The sequence below is a fragment of the Pan troglodytes genome, chromosome 7 (assembly GCF_028858775.2).
Source record: "Pan troglodytes isolate AG18354 chromosome 7, NHGRI_mPanTro3-v2.0_pri, whole genome shotgun sequence".
Lineage (NCBI taxonomy): Eukaryota > Metazoa > Chordata > Mammalia > Primates > Hominidae > Pan > Pan troglodytes.
Window position 1 is genome coordinate 76,841,870 of NC_072405.2, and position 14,990 is coordinate 76,856,859.

The following is a 14,990-nucleotide window of genomic DNA, read 5'->3' on the forward strand; positions in this document are numbered from 1 at the left end:
TGCAGTATTTTAACAGTAGGTGGCATCCACAGTGATATGTACATATCGCAGGAGCAGGAGAAGGAATGTCACCTTAGCAGAATCATAAAAGAGAGAGCAAAAATCAAAGTGGAGTGACGGAGCATTTGGAAAGCAGAGAATAGGATTTCAACCTAGTCAGGTCACTAATGGAGGCTTCTCAAAAAGGAGAAGAGTGAGAGTATTGACAGCAGTGAAGAGTAGAGAGGTGTGTCTCCACTACCTCTCACAACATCATTACATTTTCAGGGGATAAAAGAAGTCAGGGAAATGCTTTTTTAAAAAATATGGTAAAGTCTTACTTTCTATAGTCACATTTATTGTCTTGTCTTGTTAATATTCTAGCAGGTTTTTTAAACACTCAAGTACAAATGAAGCTGTTAATTGGTAATAGGCAGTTCAATGACAACTGTGACCCTAGGTGCTCCATTTTTGTCAGGCCAAAAGACATCCAGGCAAATAGAAGATTATCTCATTATTCAGAATTTCTCTTCACGTAACTTTAAGTAAAATGCATACCAGAGAAACCAATGCTGATGCTTATGGGCATGGGGAAGGTAGGTGGGATAGAGGTGCAAATTAATATTCTCCCACCTTTCCACTCATCATCGCGTGTGGTCGCAGGTTGAACCTGTCTGGTGATTTTCATTTATACAAGAGATCAGTGTCTCTTCATGAGAATTTTTTATAGATTTATATTTTCCTAATTTAGGTGCTGTAGTAGTCAAGTTCAGTTTAACAGTGAAACTCATAGAGATACCCAGTCACACCTGTAGTCAACTGCTGTACCATTATAATGACATATCTAATCATGTCTATAAATGATATCTGTAATTGATTAAACACTGTTACCATTCTTTTCTGAAATGCAGATCACTTGACCAAATCCAAAATACTTGTAAAATGCATAAAAGCAACCTAATACCGTTTAGAATATTTTGGGATAGGAAGCAATATCAGGAGAAGTATATATCTGTCTGACCAAGTGAGAACTTTCTGTAAATGATTATAAATATGGAGAATATCTCATAAGCAATGGTCTGGAGAAGAAGCAAGAGTATAGCAGAAATCTGGGCTGAATAGTATAGTTCATTCTTATTTACAAAGCACGAGGCTCTTAGGCCTTAATCATCTCTCTTAAGAATTGGATATCCTCCATCATGCCAAGAAAAGGGGGGAAAAAGTTTGCCAGATGAGAAGAATGCCATTTTTGTCACTGATTTAACCTCTGTATATTTCCTATGACAAAATTAATTGGTTTAAATATTTTAAATAAGTCAATTGCATTATCTTTCCTTGTGTGAAAAAGTGAGCATCCCTGGAGCACCAGCTTAACCCTATTGAGCTAGGATTCTCATTACTTACCCATTTGATAAAGCACTTTCCTGATTCTTAAATTAGTATGTTAACTTACATAACTGTCTAAACCAATCTCAGCATTCCTCAGACTCCTTCACTCTGTCTCATGGCAAACATCAGTTCCCTATTTATATTACCACAGTCTTGTTTTGAATGCTGAATGATTCTTTCCTTTTTAGGGTCTCTCGCAGCATTCAGTTCTCTCAATTTTCATATTTGATGAGTCATGTATTTCCTCTCGTTCATCCTTTTGTTTTTCCTTTTTCTGCTGATAGCTAAGTGTTAATTTTGTAGTGCTTCTTCACTGCTTACCAAGTTAATTACAAATCTTTGGTTTGATATTTAATTTCCTTATAATGTGGATTCAGCCTACTTAGCCAGCCTTCTCTCTCTCTCTACCTTACATGAACCCAGTCTTCAGTCACATTGACTCCACTCATTCTGTACCTGCTCTGTTGTTTAGGGCATTGCTTCCACTTGAAATACAGCTTTCCCAGTTTGACCTGTCAGAATTCTACCCACGCGTCAAAGTCTAACTCCTATGCCATATTCTTATGTGGCCTTCCTTCTGTAGACCCAATGACTCTTTATACCTTTAATTTCACCTATCACTTCCCTGTCTTGCATTACAAATACCTGTGTATTTGTCTTCTTGATTAGATGGTATGCAATAAATGCCAAGATTTGTTTCATTGTAGTTTTTTGACTGGATATATTTATACCACTGCTTACTATAACTTACATTTTACCACCTCTCTCATTGGTATTTTATCCTATAGGGACTAAATGAAAGAAATAGTGTCATAATATATTTATTTTACATGGCAGAGTTAACTGACGAAGTTATGACAGTGAGGCCTGCTGTATGCCAGCATGAAAGGAAACGTACTCTGCAGCCCATATAAAATAGTAGCCATACTTTCAAAATGTCTTAATAAGATTTTCTATACTCAGACAAAGGACCATGATGTCATTCTTACTAACCTCAGAAGCATAATAAAATATGGTTAGTTTTGGCATTCATCAAATTTTGCCATTAACTTTTCCCATAAAATTTGATTAAGGAGCATTGCAAGACTTTTTTAATTAAGGAAAGTGCTTTGGATATTTATGTCCTGTCCACAGTTTGTCAAATTCTGAAAGATACTGAAGTTCTTCAGATACCTGTAAACATTATGATTGGTAAAATATCTGAACAATTTTTTCTGATGAGAAATACCTGAAATTAGTTGTAGCCTCAAGTATAAATTCTTATTTTAAAAAATAATTGAATTTAAAAATTATTGGCTATTTATATTACATAGGAGTATCAAAGTGGCTTTATTTTCTGGTTATTTCTCTGGACTTCATCCATGCATAGATATGCTTTATAATATTTTGTTGCTTTCCATTACCATGGATTAACAAATCTTAACTGCTAGCAGAAGTCTGGATGAGCCAATATATCTAATTCTAAATTTTCAGTAAATGTTTGTCTTTTAAGAGTATTTTAAATGTTTTTAAAAATGTGTAAAAAAAGCTTAAGAAACACTGGACGTTTTTCTATCTTAGTTCTGCTATATAGCAGGGTTTTTTTGTTTTGTTTTGTTTTTTTAGATGGAGTCTTGCTCTGTTGCCCAGGCTGGAGTGCAATGGTGTGATCTCAGCTCACTGCAACTCTGCCTCCTGGGTTCAAGCAATTCTCCTGCCTCAGCCTCCTGAGTAGCTGGGATTACAGGCACTCGCCACCACGCCTAGCTAATTTTTGTATTTTTAGTAGAGACAGGGTTTCACCATGTTGGTCAGGTTGGTTTCAAACTCCTGACCTCGTGATCCACCCACCTCAGCCTCCCAAAGTGCTGGGATTACAGGTGTGAGCCACCGTGCCCAGCCTATAGCAGTTTTAAAAAGGCAGATTGTTGCTAAATAAAGTTTCACTTGATGTGGGCTACATTTTAGACCTTTAAAAGTTATTTCTGTAACTTATTTTTTTCCTTTAAACATTTACACCATTGAATAGTTGAAGACTTGTATCAAGTCAATTTAAGTGAATGTAGCAGAATCAGATCAACATGATCTAAACAGCTCTTAACTGGCTGAATCAATGACAACTTTTTTTTTTTTTAAGGAACATCTTTTTCAGAAAGAACAGAGTGCTCCATGCAACCAGCTGTTTCTGTAGCAATGCTTCCCTTAGGTGGTACTGATGAGCTATGGGCTGCTTTTACAGAATAGTTTTCTTCCCAGATAATTCAAGGTTTAGAAGAGCTGCACCTAGTTAAGCCATTTAAATGACAGTCTTCTTTCCTTTACCCTGAAAAACATTCTTTTCTTTTTAGGCCGAAATTCTACTTGCACACTGATCATGAAATTACATAGATTCCAAATATCTACTTAATTTTTATTTCTTAACATGTGTCATAAAATATTTTAGATTACCTCCACGGCAAGCAGCAAGGCTTTGGCCTTAATATTATGCCTTATCATGGCTAAAAATTGTCCAATGATGCTTCCCACTGTGTGTACTTGAGTTATAGTTATTATTGTCTATTGAATGAGTCCTATATGCTTATCACACTAATGATCATTTCATATGCATTAATTTAATCTTCAACATCATGCTATGTCAGGCAATTCTAATATCCATTTTGAAAATAAGAAAACTGACACTATGACAGGCTAAATAATTTGACTGTGACTTGTATACTATTTTTTACCACATTGCTTTTTCTACCAAGTTTACTTGAGAAAAGGCATGAGGACATCTGATCGAGGTACTTCTGTGGGTTCCAGCTTTGAGATGCTCTGTTCCAAGCATGTAACAAATGCTAGATAAAATATGAGGACAGGAAATGCAAAAATCACAGCTGGGCTCAAAAACAGTTTGTTATCTCTGTGGCCCAAGAATGGAAATGAAATGCAAGTGATAGGTTGTGGGCTACACTGAGGCCTCTGGCCTGCTGGACTCTGGAGGTGGACAGAGGGGGCTGGGACAGCGTTTGCAGAGCAATAGGACATGAATGTTATTGTACACTAGGTGGAAATCCAGAGCTAGCCTCACCATTTGAAACCAGGTAGTAGAGGACTCCACTTCTGAATGAAGTATGAAAGTATGAAAAATCTGCTGATCACTGTTGCTTGAGACTAGCTTTTGTGATGCTTGGTGTTTAAGATGGGAAGAGGAAGTTGTTTTAGGCATGGCCCTGAACTACTGAACCAAACTCAACCAAATCACTCACTAGTTCGGGGACATGACTGGTGATAATCCAGATGTCAAAACAATGTCATAGATCAGATATGCAACTGCTTACAAATGTGTGACCCTGGGCACAAAACCATTTTTAAGAGGATGATGAGAGAGAGAGAGGATGGAGCTATATCAAAAAAACTAAATAAAAATAATTTAAAAACCATCCCACTTCAAATGAACTTACAAAACATAATTCCAAAGTACATGAGGAAACCTAGCAGTAAGAAAGACAGCCAACAAAATGGACCATTAAAATGAATTTTCCCCAGAAGATTTAATAGATCGAAACAGCCTTGCAAAGTCTATTTTGGATGCCCAAAGGAATGCCATTGTATTAGTCTGTTCTCATGTTGCTAATAAAGACATACTTGAGACTGGGTAATTTATAAAGGAAAAAGGTTTAATGGACTCATAGTTCCACGTGGCTGGGGAGGCCTCACAATCATGGCTGAAGGCAAATGAAGAGCAAGGTCACATCTTACATGGAGGCAGGCAAGAGAGCTTGTGCAGGGGAACTCTCATATACAAAACCATCAGATCTTGTGAGACTTACTCACTACCAGGAGAACAGTATGGGGGAAACAACCCCCATGATTCAATTATCTCCATCTGGCCCCACCCTTGACACGTGAGGATTATAACAATTCAGTGAGACTTGGGTGGGGACACAGCCAAACCATATCAGCCATCCCTAAAGAAACAAAAATGTCAAGTTATTATTTATTTACAAATATTTATTAAGATCATACTATGTTCCACATACTATTACAGGTGCTAGAGATGCAGAAATGAATAAAAATAAATAAAATCCATAGCTACTAGAGGATTTGCATTCTAGTGGGGAGTTTACATTTTAGTGGCAGAAATGAAATAAGAATAGGTGAACAGGAGGCTTCCACTGTATTTGTAGTATTTTATTTATTTAAAAGGTGAAGCAAAAGAACAAAATGCTCGGACTTGTGAAAGCATGGTGCATAAGTGGGTTTTCACAGTTTAATCCTACATAAGTACCTGTACAATTGAAGTGAAAGGACACACAGACCTTTCAGTAGAACATGAATTGTTGGACATAGCAATAATATTTAAAACGTCCAGTCTTCTGGCAATGAGGCAAGTTCCATGGCCATTTACCTCTATGGCTCCCAACTTGCTTAGGGTAAAACCTTATCAGGGCCTGTAAGGTCCTGGGGTCTACCTCTCTGGCCTAACTTGCTCTTTCACTCTGTCCCAGCTCCTGCCCCATTGCATGTACCTCACACAATTCAAGCTCATTTCCTTTTATGATGACAGCACTCCTCTCGGATTATATCTCTTTCAGATACTGGGGAAAATCTTGAAAATTTTAAAATGATGTCTCAAATGAGACCTTTGATTTTCATCATGGAAATAATCCCTCAGTCTTCTTTTTGCTCTTGATCTAGTGCTTTTAATAGACACTAATTCACTCAGCTAGTTAGAACTGTATTTCATGGCACTTGATGGATGTTCCACTTTGCAGTGGCTCATGTCACCATGACCCAGTCTGGCGGGTTGCTGCCTGGGGTTGCTGTAGCCCCCACACTCCCATCAGTGTTATGTGCTTAGGCTGAGGGAACTGCAGATGGTACCTGGAAATCTCTTAGGAATGCAAAGAGAGTTATAATGAGTAACAGCCAATCTTGGATGCTGAGTTGTTTACAAAACTTTTTGAGGAGGATTCAATATGTATTTTAGACAAGAAGGAACTGCTTCTCAATAAAGATGAGCATAATTGTCATTTTGGAAGTTAGTCTTTAGAGCTAAAGCATTCATAATTTAAAGTGTAAAGCTTGAATAATCCATGTTACTTTATTTTAAAAAGACAAAACACTATTGCTAGTAATGGGAATATCACTGTGTGTGGGTGTGAACACATATGTTCAGTGGGACTCAAAAAACCCACACAGGGTGTAGCGTTGTCGCTCACTGATTTTGCCCAATTATACTGTGAATTTGATAATAATTTACCAACACTTTGAAGTCCTACAGATGCTCTGAAACAACAATATAATCAGCTTTTATTTGAATATCTAATATGACAACTCACTCTAATATCATGGGACTTATTTTGTTCCACCGACATTAAAATGTCACATTCTAGAAATGTGAAGTTTGTCACCTCATCAAAAATAGATACTAGATGGTGAATTTGAATGTATTTAATGCCATTGAACTGTATGCTTGAGAATGTTCAAAACGGCGTAATATGCAGCTGTAAAAAACAATGAGATTATGTCCCTTGTAGCAACATGGATGGAGCTGGAGGCATTATCCTAAGTGAAATAACTCAGAAACAGAAAATTTAATACCATATGTTCCCACTTACACAGAGATAGAAGCAATAGACACTGAGGGTTGAAAAGCAATAGACAGTTTTCACAACCCCCTTCCCACCTCTTCCCACTTGTGGAGAGGTAGGAAGGGGATGAGGGTTGAAAACTTACCTATTGGGTACAATGGTCACTATTTGAGTGATGGGTACAGTAGAAGCCCAAATCCCACCATTATGTAATATATCCATGTAAAAAACATGTATGTATACCCTCTGAATCTAAAATAAATTAAAAGAATGGTTAAAATGCTAAATTTTGTATTATACTGTATACATTTTACCATCACTAAAAAAAATAGATACTAGATCAAATAAAATATAACTATTTTATCTCCATAGATGATTCCCTTAAAATTTCTGTTTAGTATCGAGCCACAAGCAAAGCAAACACAGCAATAATTATTTGGAAATTGCTGTAATTATTGCAGGCCACTAGGATTCCACTTTGCATATTAAAATGGCTATTTTAATACACAAAATGGCATGAAATACTATACAGCCATAAAATAGAATGAGATCGTATCCTTTGCAGTATGTCCTTTGTTTTTTGCACAAAGTGTATTAGGCCACTAGGATTCCACTTTGTGTGTTGAAATAGTCATTACCATATTGTATCCTGGTAATAAAAAAGAGCCATTGAACCCTTAGAGAGAGTTTCACTTCTAATCGGAGCATAACTTGGTGCTGGAAAGAATCGCCTCAGTGTTGTTTAAAGTTAGGTTTTTATGAGCCTTCGTTCCATAATCTTTCTCACAATAAATGAAAATTGGATAACGTTCTTCAATAGTCACAAAAATGTATTTCTTCAACTTTTTAATAATATTGATCATTATAAATATTAAGCACTTATTCTGTGCTGTGCACTGTTCTACATATTTTATCTGCATTAACTCATTTAATCTTGGCAGTCTTATAAAGTAGAAGCTAATGCTTTCCTCAAATTATAAATGAGAAAACTAAGCATAGACAAGTGATTTCTCCAAGACCACACAATTTGTAATAGACCCGGTGGTAATTTTATCCATCTTTTAAAAATGGAAACCTTTTGACATTTGTGCAACCCCAACCTTCTAATGTTCAATGCTTTTGTTTATTCACTTGTTTTTAAAAGAAAGTCAGTGATTCTTGAACATCTTCATGCATATTATGTCTTTTCCTAACAACAAATGATAATTTATTTCTTGGATTCTTACAGGGCATTCTACTTGGACAAGTCAAATTCACCACCAAACTCAACATCCAAAGCTGCCTATGTAGATAAGGTAAAAACAGATGATTATATTTATTGGTGCTTTTTAATTTAAATATCTCCCTTATTTAATTTTCTGCTGTTGTTCTGCAGAAAAATTAATCTAAGTAGTTTTAATCTAAGTAGGGAGCTAGTCTGTCATGAGACAGTCTCTTCTTCTATTTTATTTATTTATTTATTTATTCATTTATTTATTTTTATCATACTTTAAGTTCTGGGGTACATGCACAGAACATGCAGTTTTGTTACATAGGTATACATGTGCCATGGTGGTTTGCTGCACCCATCAACCCATCACCTACATTAGGTCAGTTTGATTTTGAGGATGGTGTTTACTTATTTATTCAAATTTACTTGGCACTGAATCCATGCAAAGGATTGCAGTTAGTGCTATTGGCTGTATAATGTCATAAAGTGTTCATGTCAGAGACATATGAGTAATTATAAATATTTGTAGTCTCTAATTCCATTACCACCAAAACGAAATAAAATTTTAGACTATTCTTTAACAGCTATACCAACCCATCTAAAAGGATTTTACTAAACATGTTGAACTTGACGTTCATCACTTTTTTTCTGCAGCTAATGAGGCCTCTCAACGCTTTGGATGAACTTTACCGACTGGTAGCCTCGTTTATCAGATCCAAGCGCACAGCTGCCTGTGCAAACACAGCTTGCAGTGCCTCTGGGGTTGGACTGCTGTCAGTTTCCTCGGAGCTGTGCAACAGGCTGGGCGCCTGCCACATCATCATGTGCAGCAGCGGTGTGCATCGGTATGTGACCCTCCCGCCTTGCTTGCCTCTTTGTTAGATCACACTTTATTTGATGGTTTTTGTTTACATTTTGGCTCCACAAAATTAAAACTGGAAACATTCGAAGACTCAGGTGTATTTGGAATAAGATTTTGGACGTTTTCTGGTTTTAATTCTTGTATTTTCAGTGACTATTTAGTCATACACATGAAGGCAATCCCACGTTTATATCATTGTGGCTCAAAATCTTATCATAGTTGCATTTATATTAACATACTTGCATTTTAGGAAAAATGTGCATTCATTTTATTCACTAGAGAAATTAGTAGGAGCTGACTCAACTAGCTCAACAAAACTGGTTTTCTCACTGCCTTTGATAGACATTCCACTATTCAGTGGTTCCAATCCTTACAACCCAAGTGTTGTGAGCTAGATGCTGCTTGGAGTTGCAACTGCTTTCTAACTACTGGTGAAATTATGGTCCAGGAGCTCACACAATGTGCTATTCCAGAAAATGTAAGGGGAAATATTTGATGGGTTCTTTTCAGGTGGTTTATCTTAGGCAACTGTGGTCTGTCTGAGGCAGCCAAGATGATAGGCGTAAAAATTCCTGTAGATACATCAGACTTAGACTCAAAAGTGTGAGTGGGAATCCCTGAGTCAAGTCCCTCTTCATAATCATATGCTTTCGCCTCTCCATTGCCACAAGGAAATAGAATCAAGTAAATGGAAATAATAGAAGAGAATTTTAGTCCTTGTTTTAACCTAAGTAGGGAGCTAGTCTGTCATGAGACAGTCTCTTCTTCTATTTATTTATTTTTATCATACTTTAAGTTCTGGGGTACATGCACAGAACATGCAGTTTTGTTACATAGGTATACATGTGCCATGGTGGTTTGCTGCACCCATCAACCCGTCACCTACATTAGGTCGGTTTGATTTTGAGGATGGTGTTTACTTATTTATTCAAATTTACTTGGCACTGAATCCATGCAAAGGATTGCAGTCAGTGCTGTTGGCTGTGTAATATCATAAAGTGTTCATGTCAGAGACATAAAGGATGAAGAGCAAGCAAAAAAAATTTCAAAAATATTAACAAAAATAACATAATGATAAAAGTACACACACATACAACCCACACAACTCAAGAACAAGAAAACATAAATGGCCTAGGAAAGTTACAGCTAAAGAGTAGGATTCAGAGGGAGAATAGATTTTGAGATGGTTAGATATGGGAACTCTTCATGGAGGAAGTTATGTTTGAATTGGGTTTTCATGGATCAGGTTATAGAGGCAGAAAAGAAAGAAAGGTCATTGAAGGCAGCAGCCTCTCCATCTAGGAAACTCCATTTTGACTTGAGATGGCCACATTCTAGTTTTCAGGCCCTATGCAGCATGAATGTGCTTATGAAAAATGGCAAGAGTATTTCTCTTAAAAGAACATTAATTTTTTGTGGTTGGCAAAATATGCAGAATTTTTCACTTTAATTTTCATTGCTGTGTACTTTGCTCTCTATTGCAAGCTTATTAAAAGCTTAATTGAAAATATCATCTATATCTGAATGGATCAAAGCTTTGAAAGTTTTTTTGCTAGCAAAGAAATAATATCTTCCTTCTGATAAGCTTATGTTCATATGGTCTGTTCCTATTCATTCATTCATTATTCATTCATTCAATAAATATGCATTGAGCACCAATCATGTGCCAGCACTGTTCTAGTTGCTGGGGATACAGCATTGAGAAAATAAATTCCCTACTTTCATATAGTACGTACTGCATTGGGGGGAAATGGTTGATAAAGTAAACAAATAAATATGTAATGTGGCAGGTGGAATAAATCCAAAAAAGAACAGAATTCAAAGGAATAAAGGAAGATAGGGTAGAGAAAAGATAGGCAGATTGAATTAGCATTAATATCTAGATATTTTAATGCCAACCTGAATCAGATGGGGAGATTTGTGATGGAGGATTTCATAAGATACTGGTATAAAATGAAGGAGTGGCCGGGCGCAGTGGCTCATGCCTATAATCCTGGCACTGCGGGAGGCTCAGGTGGGTGGATCACTTGAGGAGGTCAGGAGTTCGAGAGCAAACTCATCAACATGGTGAAACCTCATCTCTACTAAAAAAAAAAAAATACAAAAATTAGCCGGGCATGGTGGCAAGTGCCTGTAGTCCCAGCTACTCGGGAGGCTGAGGCAGGAGAATTGCTTGAATCTGGGAGGCGGAGGTCGCAGTGAGCGGAGATCATGTCACTGCACTTCAGCCTGGGCAACAGAGCGAGACTGTGTCTCAAAAAAAAAAAAAAAATATGAAGGAGTGGGTCATGCAGATATCTCAGAGAAAGAGCATTGAGACCATAGGGACCAGCAGCTTGAGTGTCCTCAAGTGGGAAAGTGCCCAGTGTGTTCAAGCAACAACAAGGAGTCCATTGTGGCCTCAACAAAGCGTCATTGCCTTGAGTATTTGTCCTCTTCTCTTACCCTGGTACAAGATCATAGTTATCAGAGGTCTGGATACACTGGAACCAAGGGGGTCCTTCAGACTTTGAAACTATAAGCACCTACTCTTAACTCCACATTAATTTACTGAAAGGTAATTCAGTTAAATCTGCCATTTAACCCTAGAGACCATGACTAAGTTGTCCAAATTATTCTCTCAGATGTTTCACGAGCAATTTTAGAATTAGACTGGTATTGTATAAGAGAAATAGTTTGATGTTCCACAGCTATTACTTACTATATGCATTGATTAGTGTGTTAGAATTACAAGGGACATTGACATTTTAAAATACTTTAACTTTCTTGATTTCTACAATTCAAAATAAATATAGCTTTAGTTAATTCACTTCACGAGACATTTACCAAGGTGTAGGCACCAATGCCCCATAACGGGCTGAATTTAAGGTCAAAACTATTTGAAAATTGTATAGTTTTATTTTTCCATTATGCAGAATAAAATGGGGAATGTAAAATACTCTTTAATTTTTCAGTGAAGGCTATGCTTAGATTTTTCATGATGATAAGAAATGTGTTAATTTATATTAGGATCCAAAACGCCACAGAAGGCTGTTCCTAAAATAGTCCTTTAGTAATTCTAATTTAGACAGCTAGAGAGGAACCCAAGCCAGATCCACACCTGCAAGCAACATTAAACACGGAGGTTTACCCTCAGGTTCTGACAGAGGGGAGAAATTCACAGCGTGAATCAGAATAAATATTACACAAGCCATTTTTATCATTTACTTTTAAAATCAAGATGAAAAAAGTCAACAATGTGGTATCTACATTAGATAGTCAATTTCCTGCCTTTTCTGATTTCACTGGACAGAAATAGGATCTAAAGTGTTTTTTAAAACTATTGAATTATATTGTATGTGTTTGATATTAAAGGGAAGAATGTGGATTTTTGGAACGAAAAGGCAGATTTAATTAACATTAATGTCTAGATGTTTTAATGCCAATCTGAATCAGATGGCAGAGCTACATACAACAGTGAATATGAGATTAGTAGGAATAGAATTCAGGATGAATTATTAAAATCTTCCCAAAGCATTTAGCCTGGTTTTGTTTTTAGTAAATTATCTTTTCTAGAGTACTCTTTTGTGTGTATGACAAGTCTCCTGAGGGACTTCCTTGTCTGTACTCTGTTCAACCATTCGCTTATGTTTAATGTCATTATTGCTATTAAATGGTGGCAGAGGAGTAGGCTGGACTCTTTTGAGTTGATCAGATTTTGCCTTTTAATTAATATAGTATAATTTAATTTTTGCTTTTTAATCGTATAAATACGATTAAAAGGTAGTTAAATATATAGAAAAACATTCTATTCTGACATCCTTTTTCATTTTCATTTTGCATTATCTCTAGTAACTTCTATCAACAACACACATCTGAACATAGCTTTATATATTATATATATGAATTATATATTTTTTATATATTTAATAAAATGAAGACACTATATATATATATATATATATATATAGTCTTCCTTTATTTGTGCTGCTTTAAGAAAATATGTGATACTGAGTGATAGGGTTTGGATCTGTGTCCCCATCCAAATCTCATGTTGAAATGTAAACCGCGATGTTGAAGGTGGGGCCTGGTGGGAGGTGATTGGATCGTGGGGGTGGATCCTCCATGAATGATTTAGCACCATCCCCAGTTTTCATGAGATCTGCTTGTTTAAAGATGTATGGCACCTCCCCACCCAACTCTCTCTTCCTCCTGCTCCAGCCGTGTAAGAGGTGCCTGCTTCCCCTTCACCTTCCACCATGATTGTAAGTTTCCTGAGTTCTCCCCAGAGGCAGAAACCACGTTTCCCATGCAGCCTACAGGACCTTGTGCCAATTAAAGCTCTTTTCTTTATAAATTACCTAGTCTCAAGTATTTCTTTATAGCCATGCAAGAACGGACTAACACACTGAGTAATTTATAAAGAGCAGAAATGTATTTTCTCATAGTTCTGGAGACTATGAGAAAGTTCTGGAGAAGTTCAAGATCAAAGTACTGGCAGATTCGGTGTCTGGTGAGAGTCCTGGTTTCTGCTTCCAAGATAGTACCTTGAGCCCTATATTCTCACATTACAGAAGAGCAAAAGGGAGGGAAGAGCTCCCCAAACCTATTTTATAAGGGTGTTAATCCATTCACAAGACCCCCACTCTCATGACTAAATCACCTCTGATATGGTTTGGCTCTGTGTCCCCACCCAAATCTCACCTCAAATTATAATCCCCATAAACCCCACATGTCAAGGGCAGGACCAGGTGGAGGTAATTGGATCATGGGGGCAGTTTCCCCCATGCTGTTCTCATGATAGTGAGTGAGTTTTCATGAGATCTGATGGTTTTATAAGTATCTGGCATTTCCCCTGCTTGCACTGACTTTGTTCTGCTTCCCTATGCAAAAGGTGCCTGCTTCTCTTTTGCCTCCTGCCATGATTGTAAGTTTTCTAAGCCCTCCCCAGCAATGTGGAACTGTGAGTCAGTTAAACCTCTGTCTTTTATAAATCACCCAGTCTCAGGTATTTCCTCATAGCAGTGTGAGAAGGGACTAATACAACCTCCTAAAGGCCCCATCTCTTAATATTACCACATTGGTGGTCAAGTTTCAATGTATGTATTTGGAAGGACACATTTGGACCAGAGCATATAGTTTAATAATCTGCCTTACACTTGTGGCAGATTATATATATACAATATATATATATAATCTATGCTATATATACATAATATATATGCTATATATATGCTATATTATATATATGCTATATATATGCTACATATATACATATAAAATGAGCACATAGACTTTCTTATTCTCATTTTTTTTGCTGCATAATATGTCAACCAGTTTTATACCACAGTTAACTGAACTATTAGTTTAGTGATTTATCTTCTTTCTCAATTGTATATAATAAACTACAGAGAGGCATCTTTCTATATGTTACTGTTCAAATTTCAGTTTTATTTTCCATTAATCTAAAAGAAAAAAGCCAAACGCTTAGATAAAATCAGTGTGTCAAAGAGTTTAAACCTTCTTGGTTAATATATTGTTCAAGTTCCCAAAAGAGTTGTCCTTATGTACAATACACCAGTGGAATAGATAGTTGTGAGGCACTTTCACCCTTGCCGTGTCTGCAGAAGGTATTAGAATCCATTTATATGTTGTACTTCTTATACAATTATAAGAAGTACAATTATATTTCCTTTGTTCTTTAATTTGTCCTTTTTTGATGAACAAATAAAAGTATTTGATATCTTTTGAATTTGTTTCTCTACTAAGACTTGTGCTATTTATATTTATATACCTGCTTTGTAGGCAGAGTTACTTTTTGCCAAATTGAATCTTTTTAAGATATTGAGTCAGCACTGTGGCTTTTCAAATTTGCTTTTGTACCCATGCCAGTTATTGTGGCAGGCAATCAAAAAGCTTGCTACCGGGATTTCTAAATTTCTTTTATTTCTTATTGCAGCATCCTTCCATTCAATGTGGTGTTTTAATTTGTTCTGGTTCTTTATTCCCACCTTGC

At 36.5% G+C, this 14,990-nt stretch overlaps 1 protein-coding gene across 4 annotated transcripts in view; it reads left to right on the forward strand.

The window, feature by feature from the left end:
* The window catches only part of PREX2 (phosphatidylinositol-3,4,5-trisphosphate dependent Rac exchange factor 2), a 284,958-nt gene that overhangs the window by 231,537 nt on the left and 38,431 nt on the right, over positions 1-14,990 (forward strand). For all 4 annotated transcript variants that reach the window (XM_519798.8, XM_016959541.4, XM_016959542.4 and 1 more), the window contains 2 exons: positions 8,152-8,218; positions 8,788-8,978. In XM_519798.8, the coding sequence (XP_519798.3) occupies positions 8,152-8,218; positions 8,788-8,978 (258 nt within the window). The remainder of the gene's footprint in view (positions 1-8,151; positions 8,219-8,787; positions 8,979-14,990) is intronic.